The sequence below is a fragment of the Coregonus clupeaformis genome, chromosome 24 (assembly GCF_020615455.1).
Source record: "Coregonus clupeaformis isolate EN_2021a chromosome 24, ASM2061545v1, whole genome shotgun sequence".
Lineage (NCBI taxonomy): Eukaryota > Metazoa > Chordata > Actinopteri > Salmoniformes > Salmonidae > Coregonus > Coregonus clupeaformis.
Window position 1 is genome coordinate 23,971,335 of NC_059215.1, and position 16,421 is coordinate 23,987,755.

Sequence of the window (16,421 nt, forward strand, 5' to 3'; positions counted from 1 at the left end):
GTAAGGAAATAATATGGATATCACATCTTTTAATTAGGCTACTCCTCGTGCCTAGACCGAAAGATAGGCGGGCCGTTTTTTCCTTGGCAGCCAGTATGGAGCTAGAGAGCGCACATAGCGTCGAAACAAGAACCAACTGTATTCAGATGTTGGGAAATGTTTAATGCACAAAAACGATAGCCTTTACCATCAAAAATCTGACTTGACATACTGATAACAATGTGAAGTAATAATAATGGAACAATGTGACAAAAATATTTCCCTTTACATTTCAGTAGTGAAAAAGTATTATTTTCAACAACAGCCTATCGTTTTTATAGAAAGTTAAAAATGGTTGGGAAAAAAAAAATCAGCTATATCGACATGTAAGCTACAATAGGGAATATGATCCGTGCCATATGTAGCCGTGTTTCTTATTCCTATATGTTGACAGTTTCATTAGGGCTTATGATTATCATATGGTCGTTTGTTTACACAACTAATGAATGCAACCAATGTAAAGGAGGGAAATCTTAGTGACATTGTAGGCTATCACTGTAATCTATACCAAATGTTATGTTAATCAATTGAATAACAACTAATAGCAAACATTCAATGAACATTTCAGTTTAATTTGATAGTCAACTGCTATAGCCACTGACATTTAATGACATAAGGCTAATTGACGCCATATCAGTCACAGTATGATGTTACTGGCAAGTCAGCTCTGCATCACTTCACACAAGCCACCTCAAGATTTGCTACAATGTTGCAGTGAGTCTCAGCGGAACTGGAAACTACCTCAATTGTTTTTGCTTAGTTAGAATTCCATTGCACGAGACACTCTCCACAACTGGCAAGTTTAGGCTAACCATAAAACCAATGAAAGACAATTCAAGTCACTGTCTTAACACACCACAACCGGTAGGATGCTACAGTGGCAAGAGTATTCAGTGGTGCTAGCTATAGCTGTTTTGCTAAAGTAATTAACTATAGGCTATTTCCAAGTCCACCGTGTGGGAAAGATGGCTTACAAGACAGCGAAATGCAGGTGTTGGTCATGAGACTGCAATTTTTACGTCCATGTTAGTCAACTAGAATATCTATCGACTTCCTCTTCACACGAGTTTTGTGAGCCTGTGTTGCTGGTTTGCTGGCAGTTGGCTAGCCAGGCTACTGTCACTGCCTGGGCAATTCGCTCCTGGATTGATCATCTTCTGATTTCAGGGGAATCAGGCAGACAGATGCAGACAGTTGTGGGCTACTCAATCAAATATTCGGCATAAGATCGTTTACTCACCGCTTGAAGTGCTCAATGATTTTCTCCTCTCGTACATTTTCGGGTAAATTTCCCACCCATAAATGTCTGGTTTCCCGGACCATACTGTGCGCTCCTGTCCCCCGATCATACAGAAGAGTTTGTGATGTCCTTATCTTTTCCGATACAAAGTAAAATACGTTGCGAAATTGAGAGCAGCAAAGTATTGTGCGTAGATCATCAACTGTTTGATCTGACCCAATGTAACCATTAGGTTCAATTATTGCACTCTGTTTGATTTCCTTTACTCTGCGCGATCTGGGCGTACTAGCGTGCGCTCTATTATCGTTCCCGTGACTAGGCGCGTCCCTGACACCATGCGACCTTTGGCTGTCGAAATCATGCTTGTAGCTACCTAAAAAGATGCAGCAACCTTGCTCGTAATGAGGCGCACACAGCGCACGCGTGGCACTGTGTGTGAACTGTTTTTTTTTCCGCTTTCAGATGAGATCGCCTTTTCATCTTGCGCATGCGTAGGTATCGAACGCATGAGTTTGGGGTTTGGGTAGACGAAGATTTTAGCATGTACATCTTGGTGGGGTAAACAAAACAAATGTTTTGATGCGTGCCATCAAAGCCACTACACAACACATTAATTGCACTATAACGGTGACCACAAACTGTTAGGGCCTACATAAAGCTGTCCCAACAGCAGAGCTTTCTTTGCAGCACCATGGAGTGAATCCTTACCACTGCTACACCTGGCTGTCAGCGGAGCCTTGTTTGGCAGCGAAACAGTTCATTCAGCCTCATTTACTGCCTTTTAAAAATATATAGCAGATATGGCTGACTTGCTTAAACAAATGTGGTTTCTACTGACAATTGAGATGTACAAACTATGGCATAAGGGGATGACGAGCGGATAAAAGGCAATCCGTAATTTCGATTAAGACATTAATGAGCGAGCTAGGACGGATGTAGTCAATTTAACTATATGTTCAGCACTTTTGAAATGTACAGCGACATAATTCAGAACATGGGCCGTTCTTAAAGTGTTCTCCCTGTACACCAAGTCAGAACCGTAGGATGAATAAAGGGGGCATATAAGCAGACAATGAAAGCTCTTACAATATTTGATGATTACATTTCTCTAAAACAGGCTATAGGCTACATGTGCACCACCAAGTCAGAACAGTAGGCAAAGTTATGAGGGGGAAAGGGACCAAATTATTAGGGTGAGGCACATGGGCTACTAACAGCTTACTACACAACATACACTTAGTATCACATTCTTAGCTACAGTATACATATCTCATCTTGTGCTGTGCTCACTTGAACAAGAAGGTGGCGCAGCGGTCCTTCTTGTGGGCACATTTTGTCATCAAAGTCTGGCATTCTCTGGATTTATGGTGCTTTCAAGACAACTGGGAACTCTGAAAACAACAAGGTTGAATCATGACGTCAGTGATCTTCAGGTCGGAGCTCTAGAAAGAGGCTTGAGTTCCCAACTTGGAATTCCGAGTTGGATGACCGTTGATAACGTATTTTCCCAGTGGGAGCTAGTTTTTTTTCCGAGTTCCAAGTTGTCTTGAAGTCTGAGATTTTCCAGTTATTGTGAACGCGGCAGAAGTAATGCTGGATTGACAGCATGGCCAATGTATTCAATCTTTTCTGGCCCATGGTGTTGAATGTTTATCCTTTTAAGTTTGGAAAAGAGACCTTTAAACCCAGACATGGACCACATACCCACTCCACTGAATAGCAGGCTAGTGATTGCTTTGCAACGCTTGCAGTTAGTCACTGATTCATTCCAAACGACTCATTGTTGAATTTGCAATTTCCAACTTGTTGTGTTATGTTTATGTCCAATGGCCAATGAGCACCGATACGTTTTATCTATAATTGATCTTCATATGACAAGGTTTGAAAAGGATTTACCAGTAGATTGTCGAATTGATTCATGATGATGACTGCTTGTCTACCTTGCTAGCTAAGATTTTGAAAGTATGATCAGTCCAATCAAAGCTATGGTAGATATAACATGATTTGACGTCATTTTATCTGTGGCCAATGTATGTAACTCTATGGCAGCACCCAAGGGGCTTACATTTTCAAACTCTCCGCATAGATTTTGCGGTGACGTAGTGTCCCAATGAGTGACAGAACACTGAGCCAATCACGGCGCAACTAGAGAACTACTTACCACCACGCTCTGTATTTTCCGCTGGCTGCCGCACAACCACAGAAAGCACTTAGCTAGGCTGAAACACCTGCATTTTGGAGCTGCATTACTCAAGAAAGCAAAAAAGAGAACATGTTTGTATGCAGCTCAATGATTAATTGTTTTACATTGTTTGCAAACTGATACGTGACACGTATTAATGCCAAAATAACATGCAAAACAGGCACACAAATATATATATATATTTATTTGTTAGCTAAACAGGTGGGGCTCAAAATGACAGGTCGCCACTGGACAGTGCCATCACCTACAAACCACCAATTGCACCCTGAATAAGACATAGGTTATACCTGAAAAAAATGCAGTAAGTAGCCTATTGGAAAATCATAAACATAGACTATACTTTTTCCATATCTTCAAGATTTAAACATAGCTAACTTCCGGTGTTTTAAATGAGCAGAACATAACGTTTGAAATCCATATGAGAAACACAGAGGGAAAACACAAGAATTGTAGCACACAATTGTCACGAGAGAGAGATTGGTTAACCAATACACACTTATAACAGAGTGATCATTTTACTGCTTAACCACCCCTCAAGGATTATAACCTGTGACAGTCAATGATATAGTGGAGGGTGAACTTTACTCAACACCTTTTATTTTGTAAATAGGGTGTCCCAGCCTATTTTTAAGTTGATGTTTTTTTGCATAGGGTATATCCACAGCACTCAGGGTTTCACCCTTTTTTTTAAACCACTTCATCCCTGGATGTACAGTGGGGAAAAAAAGTATTTAGTCAGCCACCAATTGTGCAAGTTCTCCCACTTAAAAAGATGAGAGAGGCCTGTAATTTTCATCATAGGTACACGTCAACTATGACAGACAAAATTAGAAGAAAAAAATCCAGAAAATCACATTGTAGGATTTTTAATGAATTTATTTGCAAATTATGGTGGAAAATAAGTATTTAGTCAATAACAAAAGTTTCTCAATACTTTGTTATATACCCTTTGTTGGCAATGACACAGGTCAAACGTTTTCTGTAAGTCTTCACAAGGTTTTCACACACTGTTGCTGGTATTTTGGCCCATTCCTCCATGCTGATCTCCTCTAGAGCAGTGATGTTTTGGGGCTGTCGCTGGGCAACACGGACTTTCAACTCCCTCCAAAGATTTTCTATGGGGTTGAGATCTGGAGACTGGCTAGGTGTCACGCTCTGGCTCCGGGACTTTGTATGTTGAGCCAGGGTGTGTTCGTTTTGTTGTGTTTGGTTTGGTTTTGGTTGTGTTTCCTTGTTTGGTCGTGTGACTCCCAATCAGTGGTAACGAGTGTCAGCTGTCGGCTCGTTATCTCTGATTGGGAGCCATATTTAAACTGTCAGTGTTCACCTTAGTGTTGTGGGTTTTTGTTCCGTATTCAGTCTTTGTCACTGTGGACTTCACGTATCGTCATTGTTTGTTGTTTTGGCATTGAGTACTTTAATTTAATAAAGTCATGTTCACTCAACGCGCTGCGCTTTGGTCTCATTCGTCAGACGGTCGTGACAGAAAAACCCACCGTACCAGGACCAAGCAGCGTGTCCAGGAGCCAAGGGTCTGGACATGGGAGGAGATTTTGGAAGGTAAAGGGTCTTGGACTTGGGAGGAGATCCTGGATGGGATGGATCGCCGGCCATGGAGTAAAACAGTGGAGAGGCGACTGAGAGAGGAGCAACGGGCGTCAGCAGGGCCATCGTCGGAAGGACGAGAGGCAACCCAAAAAGTTTTTTTGGGGGGGGCACATGGCGGGCGGCTGGGCAGCAGGAGGCTGCCACAGGGAGACGTGGAGAGAAGGCTACCGGATTACGGGAGCCATTGGCGAGTAGAGGGAGGGAAGTAGTTGAGGCACGGCGTGAGAGACTGAGGTGTGTTACCAGTCCGGTCCGGCCCGTTCCTGATCCCCGGTTAAGGCCAGTGGTGTGTGTTCCCAGTATGGACCGGCCTGTTCCTACTCCACGCACCAAGTCCACGGTGTGCGTCGCCAGCCCAGCCCGGCCTGTTCCTGCTCCACGCACAAAGCCTACGGTGTGCGTCGACAGCCCTGCCCGGCCTGTTCCTGCTCCACGTACCAGACCTACGGTGTGCGTCGCCAGCCCAGCCCGGCCTGTTCCTGCTCAACGCACAAAGCCTACGGTGTGCGTCGCCAGCCCAGCCCGGCCTGTTCCTGCTCAACGCACAAAGCCTACGGTGTGCGTCGCCAGCCCAGCCCGGCCTGTTCCTGCTCCACGCACAAAACCTACGGTGTGCGTCGCCAGCCCAGCCCGGCCTGTTCCTGCTCCACGCACAAAACCTACGGTGTGCGTCGCCAGCCCAGCCCGGCCTGTTCCTGCTCCACGCACAAAACCTACGGTGTGCGTCGCCAGCCCAGCCCGGCCTGTTCCTGCTCAACGCACAAAGCCTACTGTGTGCGTCGCCAGCCCAGCCCGGCCTGTTCCTGCTCAACGCACAAAGCCTACGGTGTGCGTCGCCAGCCCAGCCCGGCCTGTTCCTGCTCAACGCACAAAGCCTACGGTGTGCGTCGCCAGCCCAGCCCGGCCTGTTCCTGCTCCACGCACAAAACCTACGGTGTGCGTCGCCAGCCCAGCCCGGCCTGTTCCTGCTACTCGCGCCAAGCCAAGGGTGCGAGTCGTCAGCCTGGTCCAGCCCGTTCCTGCTACTCGCACCAAGCCAAGGGTGCGAGTCGTCAGCCTGGTCCAGCCCGTTCCTGCTACTCGCACCAAGCCAGGGGTACGAGTCGTCGGCCTGGTCCAGCCCGTTCCTGTTACTCGCACCAAGCCAAGGGTGCGAGTCGTCAGCCTGGTTCAGCTCGTCCCTGCTACTCGCACCAAGCCAAGGGTGCGAGCCGTCAGCCTGATCCAGCCCATTCCTACTACTCGCACCAAGCCAGGGATGCGAGTCGTCAGCCTGGTGAGGCCCGGTCCGGCTCCACGCATCAAGCCTAGGGTGCGTATCGTCAGCCAGGTCCGGTCCGTTCCTGCCTCACGCGCCAAGCCAGGGGTGCGCGTCGTCAGTCCAGATCCTACCAGCTGGGTCAGATCGGACCGGGGGCGCTACGGGGGGATTGAAGAAGGGTGGTGGTCAAGCCCGGAGCCGGAGCCGCCTCCGAGGAGTAATGCCCACCCAGCCCTCCCCTGTTTGGGGTTTTTGAGGCGCGGTCGCAGTCCGCGCCTTTAGGGGGGGGTACTGTCACGCTCTGGCTCCGGGACTTTGTATGTTGAGCCAGGGTGTGTTCGTTTTGTTGTGTTTGGTTTGGTTTTGGTTGTGTTTCCTTGTTTGGTCGTGTGACTCCCAATCAGTGGTAACGAGTGTCAGCTGTCGGCTCGTTATCTCTGATTGGGAGCCATATTTAAACTGTCAGTGTTCACCTTAGTGTTGTGGGTTTTTGTTCCGTATTCAGTCTTTGTCACTGTGGACTTCACGTATCGTCATTGTTTGTTGTTTTGGCATTGAGTACTTTAATTTAATAAAGTCATGTTCACTCAACGCGCTGCGCTTTGGTCTCATTCGTCAGACGGTCGTGACACTAGGCCACTCCAGGACCTTGAAATGCTTCTTACGAAGCCACTCCTTCGTTGCCCGGGCGGTGTGTTTGGGATCATTGTCATGCTGAAAGACCCAGCCACGTTTCATCTTCAATGCCCTTGCTGATGGAAGGAGGTTTTCACTCAAAATCTCACGATACATGGCCCCATTCATTCTTTCCTTTACACGGATCAGTCGTCCTGGTCCCTTTGCAGAAAAACAGCCCCAAAGCATGATGTTTCCACCCCCATGCTTCACAGTAGGTATGGTGTTCTTTGGATGCAACTCAGCATTCTTTGTCCTCCAAACACGACGAGTTGAGTTTTTACCAAAAAGTTATATTTTGGTTTCATCTGACCATATGACATTCTCCCAATCCTCTTCTGGATCATCCAAATGCACTCTAGCAAACTTCAGACGGGCCTGGACATGTACTGGCTTAAGCAGGGGGACACGTCTGGCACTGCAGGAATTGAGTCCCTGGCGGCGTAGTGTGTTACTGATGGTAGGCTTTGTTACTTTGGTCCCAGCTCTCTGCAGGTCATTCACTAGTTCCCCCCCGTGTGGTTCTGGGATTTTTGCTCACCGTTCTTGTGAACATTTTGACCCCACAGGGTGAGATCTTGCGTGGAGCCCCAGATCGAGGGAGATTATCAGTGGTCTTGTATGTCTTCCATTTCCTAATAATTGCTCCCACAGTTGATTTCTTCAAACCAAGCTGCTTACCTATTGCAGATTCAGTCTTCCCAGCCTGGTGCAGGTCTACAATTTTGTTTCTGGTGTCCTTTGACAGCTCTTTGGTCTTGGCCATAGTGGAGTTTGGAGTGTGACTGTTTGAGGTTGTGGACAGGTGTCTTTTATACTGATAACAAGTTCAAACAGGTGCCATTAATACAGGTAACGATTGGAGGACAGAGGAGCCTCTTAAAGAAGAAGTTACAGGTCTGTGAGAGCCAGAAATCTTGCTTGTTTGTAGGTGACCAAATACTTATTTTCCACCATAATTTGCAAATAAATTCATTAAAAAATCCTACAATGTGATTTTCTGGAAAACATTTTCTCAATTTGTCTGTCATAGTTGACGTGTACCTATGATGAAAATTAAAGGCCTCTCTCATCTTTTTAAGTGGGAGAACTTGCACAATTGGTGGCTGACTAAATACTTTTTTCCCCCACTGTATAACTAACCTAGCAGTGCGTTACCTGTACAAAATACACTACATGACCAAAAGTATGTGGACACCTGCTCGTCGAACATCTCATTCCAAAATCATGGGTATTAATATGGAGTTGATCCCCACCTTTGCTGCTATAACAGCCTCCACTTTTCTGGGTAGGCTTTCCACTAGATGTTGGAACATTGCTGCAGGGACTTGCTTCCATTCAGCCAAAAGAGCATTAGTGAGGTCGGGCACTGATGTTGGGCGATTAGGCCTGGCTCGCAGTCGGCGTTCCAATTAATCCCAAAGGTGTTCGATGGGGTTGAGGTCAGGGCTCTGTGCAGGCCATACAAGTTCTTCCACATCAATCTCGACAAACCATTTCTGTATGGACTTCGCTTTGTGCATGGGGGCATTGTCATGCTGAAACAGGAAAGGTTTTTCCCCAAACTGTTGGCACAATGTTGGAAGCACAGAATCGTCTAGAATGTCACTGTATGCTGTAGCGTTAAGTTTTCACTTCACTGGAACTAAGGGGCCTAGCCTGAAAGATGAAAAACAGCCCCAGACCATTATTCCTCCTCCACCAAACTTTACAGTTGGACTATGCATTGGGGCAGGTAACGTTCTCCTGGTATCCGCCAAAACCAGATTCATCCGTTGGACTGCCAGATGGTGAAGCATGATTCATCACGCCAGAGAATGCGTTTCCACTGCTCCAGAGTCCAATGGCGGTGAGCTTTACACCACTCCAGCCGACATTTATCATTACGCTTGATGTTCTTAGGCTTGTGTGCGGCTGCTCGGCCATCGAAACCCATTTCATGAAGCTCCTGACGAACATTTTTTGTGCTGACGTTGCTTCCAGAGGCGGTTTGGTACTCGGTAGTGAGTGTTGCAACTAAGGAAATACTATTTTTACACGATACGCACTTCAGCACTTAGCGGTCCAGTTCTGTGAGCTTGTGTGGCCTGCCACTTCGTGGCTGAGCCGTTGTTGCTCCTAGAAGTTTCCACTTCATAATTACAGCACTTACAGTTGACCGGGGCAGCTCTAGTAGGGCAGAAATTTGATGAACTGACATGTTGGAAAGGTGGCATCCTATGACGGTGCCAAGTTGAAAGTCACTGAGCTCTTCAGTAAGGCCATTCTACTGCCAATGTTTGTCTATGGAGATTGCATGGCTGTGTGCTCGATTTTATACACCTGTCAGCAACGGGTGTGGCTGAAATAGCCAAATCCACTCATTTGAAGGGTGTCCACATTATTTTGTGTATATAGTGTATATCTTTTTTCTTTTGAATAAGTCAAATCAAAGTTTATTGGTGGCGTACCCAGAGTTGCAGATGTTATTGCAGGTGCAGCGAAATGCTTATGTTTCTAGCTCCAACACTTAGTGAGTTGCAATGCCATTTCAACTTAGTGGCTATACCACAGATGTCAGTAACTCAACACTTTTGCTCGTTTCTGAGCTCTGTTTAATAATTGACTGCATAATCAGGCACAAGTCCACAAGTCCCAAAAACAAAGTAAGGTGATAAGATATAATTGCCTATAGGTCAAAGTCCTGGTGTTGCAAGTTCAATAGGCTAGCCAAGTTAATGTTATTAAATATCAAATGACTTGATGGTACGGTAGGCTACAGTTTACAGTGAAGTTTTCATGAAAAACAGTTGGAATAAAGATGGGTGGGCCTACGTGAAGAAAACAAATCCATTCTTAGGCTACGCATGCGCTGCAATGCGGTAAAAAAGGAGCTGCATTTGAACAAGGACGCATGCGTATGGCACGCCTACCAAGGGGCCAGATATAGAAATAAAGGCTACAGTTGAGTCCAGTCGTCAACGAGGAGGTACAGACACATTATAATTTCCACGGCTGTTGTACGAACTCCATACATGAATGCTCTTGGAAATAATCGTGTCCTTCCAATAACAACGCAACGAATTTTTCTTTCTGATGTAAAAAGGAACTGCTAAATAAAATCCAATAATCTCGTGGATTGTAAAATTGTCTTATTGTCCAAGACAAGCATTTTGTGGTGGAACTACCAAACCGATACCATGCCATATTCCTTTACAACTTCGGTCTTGGTCGACCCTGGATTATATTGAACATGCGGCACCGTTTTATTATCCACACTTCTTCAAATTATCATGGAATAAATAAACGGAATAAACATTCCCATGTTGGAAGCAGGCAAAGAAATCCCTTACTGTCAAATACAATCTGCGAATATTAATAGTGGTCAGAAAACTTCTGTCAAAAGATAGAAAAGGATCTGATAAAAGTATGTTATGTGGGTGCCAAAAATGTGGGGTTTAAATGAGGTAGACCTAACTGCATACAGCAACAACAAAAAAAACAGTGCCGAATAGGCTTTTCGTGGGAGGTTTAATTTACATTTTAATGTTTATATTCGATCTAATTATTGTCAATTTATTAACACACACATACTTTAGTGTATGTCGACACTCAATTAAAAGAGAGGCAGAATTCAAACGATTTGACATTTTCAATGTAGCGAGTTATGATTGGTTTGTTCGTCTTTTCTGAAAATAGCCTGCAAACCCAGTTTGAATAACGCCATTTTGTCTGATTTACAAGTGCCAACATTATTATGCTTCAGCCATTTTGTGTAAATTTCTTTTCAAGATGAGTCGGACATGGTTCACATCAATATACCATATGACATGAGCCTGCCTGTGATGAAATACAATCTAACCAAAGAAAGTGGAAGAATTTGCACGCCATCAACATCCTGTGTTCAGGAGATTATGATCACATCTTTGGTGTCAATTGATACCGTTACAGCAGCTGATACTGTTACATCAGATGATGTAGCCTGTAATAAAATGTGTAACCAATGTTGTACACTATAGCAGCATTTGTTACATTAGTTCAGGGCTGCTAAGGTCCAAAATGAACATATTTAGGCTCAATTTAATGGCAGTGACATTTGAGAACAAAGAGACTTGTTGTGGCCAAGGAATTGTGTGAAAGAGTAGCAGTCACTGCCACAATTGAGTGTGCTTTTCTTATGGCAAGAGCATCATCCATATCTCCCAAGAGCTCTGCATGGATTGAAAATAACATTATTGCAAGGTACCTTATTAAAAAGGTTAGGTGATGTGTCATAATACATTTTTCATTAAATACTCCCATGGTATAAAAGTAAACACTGTTGTCAATAATCAATAATAATACAAAATATAATCTAAGACTGATGCTCTAAGAAAGAGTCCCAGCACAAATAGTTTCTTCCCATGTCGATTAGCCTAACTCTGGTGGTCTTTTCCAGGAGTCAGGCATCTCCCCTGGTTCTCACTCCCCTGGGAATGTATGGGAACTTCCTCCATATCCTGCATACAAACACACATTTATATTATGTAAGATACATTGAAATGACATAAATATTTAGATCGATTGATAAATGTACAGCAAGCTGGAATAGCACGGTCAATTGAGGGACACTCATTCTCACCTGTGTTGTAGCATCCAACAGGTCTCTGGAGGGTATCAGACAGCCAGCCTCACCCAGGAAGCACAGAAGGATGTGGAGCACATCTGCCCAGCGGCCGACAATCAGCATCAGGACCATGAGCCCTCCCAGACGCACCACCACTGTGTTTATAACAGCCTGGCCACTTGGCTGGCGATGTTGCTCCTCTGAGTAGAAAATAATTCTCATCAGATTTCTCAATGAGAATGACAACAATATGCTTGTCCTTTACTTGCTCTCTGCTATGTACAAAATACCTAAATAGTCTCTGACATTCTGCTGATTAAACGTTTGCCCATGCAGGCTATTGTATGTTCAGTCTCTCACCCTGCATATACACCACCAGTAGTGTGTAGCAGATTGTCAGTGGAGTCCAGAACCTGAGGGCCTCTGTAGCTGAGAGGAAGTGTTTATTGATTGTAGATAGGGCGGCAATGGCAGCCACTGCAAAGGTGAGCATAAGGGCCCTGGTCAGGCACGGTAACAGAGAGCAACCTGATGTTAGCAGTGTCATGCACACTCCACAGTAGCGCTGGGAACTGTGTAGTCTGTACAGTGCCATGACATGGAGCCGTAGGTGCCCAGTCTGGCTGGCCAGGAACCAGCTCAGTCCTGCAGTGATGAGCAGGCAGAGCCAGCGCTGTGGCGCACCCTCGTGGAGGAAATGGAGACTGCAGCTGAGAGCACAGCCCAAGGAGAACTGACATTGGACCAGCAGCTGCTGTAGGAACCTACTGGACTCCTGCAGATTCAGAGAGAAGGAGAGAAATTAATTAAGAGGAGAGATGAATCAAGGCTGATGAATGTGAGAGAGCTTTTCATGTAATTCTTAGTGACATTTATGCTATTATAATGCTCACTGGTCCAGCTGTGACCCAAGCTGACACTGCTCTGAGGGAGAACTCTAGAACCACCAGGGAGGCAACCCGAGAGCCCACTACAGCCAGGATCACCGACAGGAACAAGAACTGGAGAGCTCCACTTAGCCCAATTTTAGTACTGGTTTGATGCCTTGGTGTCTTCTGCATAGATGTCTCTTTACTGCTGCCTTCATTGTTTGAACTGAGTAGAGAGAGTAACTTGAGAGACTATACATTTCAAGGCAGTGAAATACAAAACAATGATTTCTCAGGATACATTGATTACTGTTGCCAATGTAAATCGCATCACAGTCTTTTTTCATAGTGACGAATACAAGCATGTTATTCAATAGCATAAATTAGTAAACTGTACATCAAGAGTCCTAAGGTTAGTAGGCAAAAGGTCAGTTATCCACATCCACATATTGGATATGCTTTGGTCCACTTCTCAAGTGTTTTTTTAAGAGTCCCTCCCTATCTATGAAATGGTAATTGCATTCAGATGATAATTCTAGGGCAAGAGGAGGTTTAGCAACAATCAATTTGAGTTTGTTTACTTATCAAATGGATATAAAATGTTAATGTGTGAAACAAGTATAACAGCTAACAATATAGCCTAACCTATACACTAAGGCTGCCTATGTAACTACATAGGTATTATTATACACTTGTTATTGAGACACATGTGGAATCAAATCCATTACCATTGGTGTATACGTTTCTCACCTTTCAGTCTTTAAGAATAAGTGTACTCTCATCAGGTTACAGAGGACAGAGATCCCACATGCGCAGACAAGTCCTGTATATTACAAAAATATTTGATCACCTGACATCGCCAAAATGGACCTATTCAACAGTATGGTTCTTAAAATAAAAGTAGGCTACAGCACGAGTGGTAACCTGCAAAAGGGCATTCGGTATAAACCAAGAAAGGATCAGGCCTAGCGCCGACCTACCTGGAGTAGCCTGAAACAATACACAAATCTCACCTTGGAGTAAACTGTCCAGAGGGTTTGCGTCCAGCGTCAGCCATCCAGGTAAACTCGGAAGAAACGAAGTAATGAAGTATAACATTTGCGGTAAATCGCTACAATATTAGGCTAAAGTTTCCCTATATCTATAGTTGCGATATCAAACCTATTGAAATTATAGGCTAATTTCGGAAATAGGTCATTTCATAGCAACAATTATATTTCGATAAAAGATAAGACCACGCCCGTTGGTCAATTGACATGATCCTTCAATAATTTCAAAGTTTAAATTACTACATCTTCGGCTGTTTATGTCCCTATGATTAAATAACACTGAGCTTTGCTCATTCATCGTGCTGTTCAAAGGTCAGAGTCAAGGGCAGTCATTGAAACAAACCTTTAATTTCGCTACTCCCGCAAAAACATCTGCTAAATATGTGTATGTGACCAATAAAATTTGATTTATGTGAAATGCATAAAAAAAGGTGACTTTAAATAAAGATCATGTTTAATTCTTGTAGAAAAAGAAACAGTGAATTACCCTACATATAACCTAAAATACTGTATGTGTGGCAAAAAATACACCCTAAATGTACTTAAAAAAATAAACCTTCACTTGGGCAAATGGCATTAAAATAATGTATTTGGAAGTGTTATGAAGTCCTGTGATTGTCCCAGTACCATAACTAAGTTGCCTATTAGTAATTTCCACTTAAAAATGTCAGACTAAAAATGTATCAACCCCTACAAAAATGTCCATTAATTATAATCCACACAATAATTCACATTTCCTGTTGCTGCAGGATTGTTTTCCTGGTTTGAGAAAATGGTCAAATAGATCCTACATGTATAGCGTAGGGGACAATACACTCCTAACCCTGAGTACATACAGAGGTGTCATGCCCATAGGGGGCACAGGGTTACGTGCCCGCTCAGATTTGTCCTGTCTTTTCTCTGTAATACTACTAGCCACAATTTTATAAAGTTGGCTTTAGCTAGCCCAGATTGGAAAACCTATCTCCCAACCTCATAACTAGATATAGTTAGAGTAGCTAGCTTGTCTAACTATTTTAGCTGGCATGCCTGCTGGCAAGGTTGGTCGACTTTAGAAAAGCAAGCAATAACTAAATGTACTGAATAAGACTCACATTCTTTTCAATCTTGTAACCAGATTTGAGCAGAGAAGCATTTTTTGTTTCTTTAAAAAAAGAACCACCAGCCAGGAGGATACAGACAGCTCAATAGGTACAGTGGGGAAAGAAAGTATTTAGTCAGCCACCAATTGTGCAAGTTCTCCCACTTAAAAAGATGAGAGAGGCCTGTAATTTTCATCATAGGTACACGTCAACTATGACAGACAAATTGAGGAAAAAAAATCCAGAAAATCCCATTGTAGGATTTTTAATGAATTTATTTGCAAATTATGGTGGAAAATACGTATTTGGTCACCTACAAACAAGCAAGATTTCTGGCTCTCACAGACCTGTAACTTCTTCTTTCAGAGGCTCCTCTGTCCTCCACTCGTTACCTGTATTAATGGCACCTGTTTGAACTTGTTATCAGTATAAAATACACCTGTCCACAACCTCAAACAGTCACACTCCAAACTTCACAATGGCCAAGACCAAAGAGCTGTCAAAGGACACCAAAAACAAAATTGTAGACCTGCACCAGGCTGGGAAGACTGAATCTGCAATAGGTAAGCAGCTTGGTTTGAAGAAATCAACTGTGGGAGCAATTATTAGGAAATGGAAGACATACAAGACCACTGATAATCTCCCTCGATCTGGGGCTCCACGCAAGATCTCACCCCGTGGGGTCAAAATTATCACAAGAACGGTGAGCAAAAATCCCAGAACCACACGGGGGGACCTAGTGAATGACCTGCAGAGAGCTGGGACCAAAGTAACAAAGCCAACCATCAGTAACACACTACGCCGCCAGGGACTCAAATCCTGCAGTGCGAGACGTGTCCCCCCTGCTTAAGCCAGTACATGTCCAGGCCCGTCTGAAGTGCATTTGGATGATCCAGAAGAGGATTGGGAGAATGTCATATGGTCAGATGAAACCAAAATATAACTTTTTGGTAAAAACTCAACTCGTCATGTTTGGAGGTCAAAGAATGCTGAGTTGCATCCAAAGAACACCATACCTACTGTGAAGCATGGGGTTGGAAACATCATGCTTTGGGGCTGTTTTTCTGCAAAGGGACCAGGACGACTGATCCGTGTAAAGGAAAGAATGAATGGGGCCATGTATCGTGAGATTTTGAGTGAAACCCTCCTTCCATCAGCAAGGGCATTGAAGATGAAACGTGGCTGGGTCTTTCAGCATGACAATGATCCCAAACACACCGCCCGGGCAACGAAGGAGTGGCTTCGTAAGAAGCATTTCAAGGTCCTGGAGTGGCCTAGCCAGTCTCCAGATCTCAACCCCATAGAAAATCTTTGGAGGGAGTTGAAAGTCTGTGTTGCCCAGCGACAGCCCCAAAACATCACTGCTCTAGAAGAGATCTGCATGGAGGAATGGGCCAAAATACCAGCAACAGTGTGTGAAAACCTTGTGAAGACTTACAGAAAACGTTTGACCTGTGTCATTGCCAACAAAGGGTATATAACAAAGTATTGAGAAACTTTTGTTATTGATCAAATACTTATTTTCCACCATCATATGCCAATAAATTCATTAAAAATCCTACAATGTGATTTTCTGGATTTTTTTTTCTCATTTTGTCTGTCATAGTTGACGTGTACCTATGATGAAAATTACAGGCCTCTCTCATCTTTTTAAGTGGGAGAACTTGCACAATTGGTGGCTGACTAAATACTTTTTTTCCCCACTGTATGCTTAGATATGCAGAAAAATATACATCTTTTTTTTAACATAGAATTAAGCGTAATAGTTATGGTTCTAGATAGAAGGAAAAAGCTGTTTCAGGTGTTTGAA

The 16,421-nt window shown here is 43.9% G+C and overlaps 2 protein-coding genes across 4 annotated transcripts in view; both read right to left on the reverse strand.

The window, feature by feature from the left end:
- Positions 1-1,652, reverse strand: part of LOC121538424 (msx2-interacting protein) — a 37,540-nt gene extending 35,888 nt beyond the window's left edge. For all 3 annotated transcript variants that reach the window (XM_041846404.2, XM_041846406.2, XM_041846403.2), the window contains exon 1: positions 1,280-1,652. In XM_041846404.2, the coding sequence (XP_041702338.1) occupies positions 1,280-1,362 (83 nt within the window). In that variant the 5' untranslated portion in view covers positions 1,363-1,652. The remainder of the gene's footprint in view (positions 1-1,279) is intronic.
- Positions 1,653-10,519: 8,867 nt separating this feature from the next.
- On the reverse strand, positions 10,520-13,986 carry LOC121538423 (transmembrane protein 82-like). Its single transcript, XM_041846402.2, has 6 exons — positions 13,494-13,986; positions 13,231-13,303; positions 12,505-12,706; positions 11,972-12,386; positions 11,627-11,811; positions 10,520-11,504 (listed from the first exon to the last, which is right to left on the reverse strand). Exons 1-6 carry the CDS (start codon positions 13,576-13,578, stop codon positions 11,421-11,423), a joined length of 1,044 nt encoding a protein of 347 aa, XP_041702336.1. The 5' UTR covers positions 13,579-13,986; the 3' UTR covers positions 10,520-11,420.
- Positions 13,987-16,421: the final 2,435 nt, after the last annotated feature.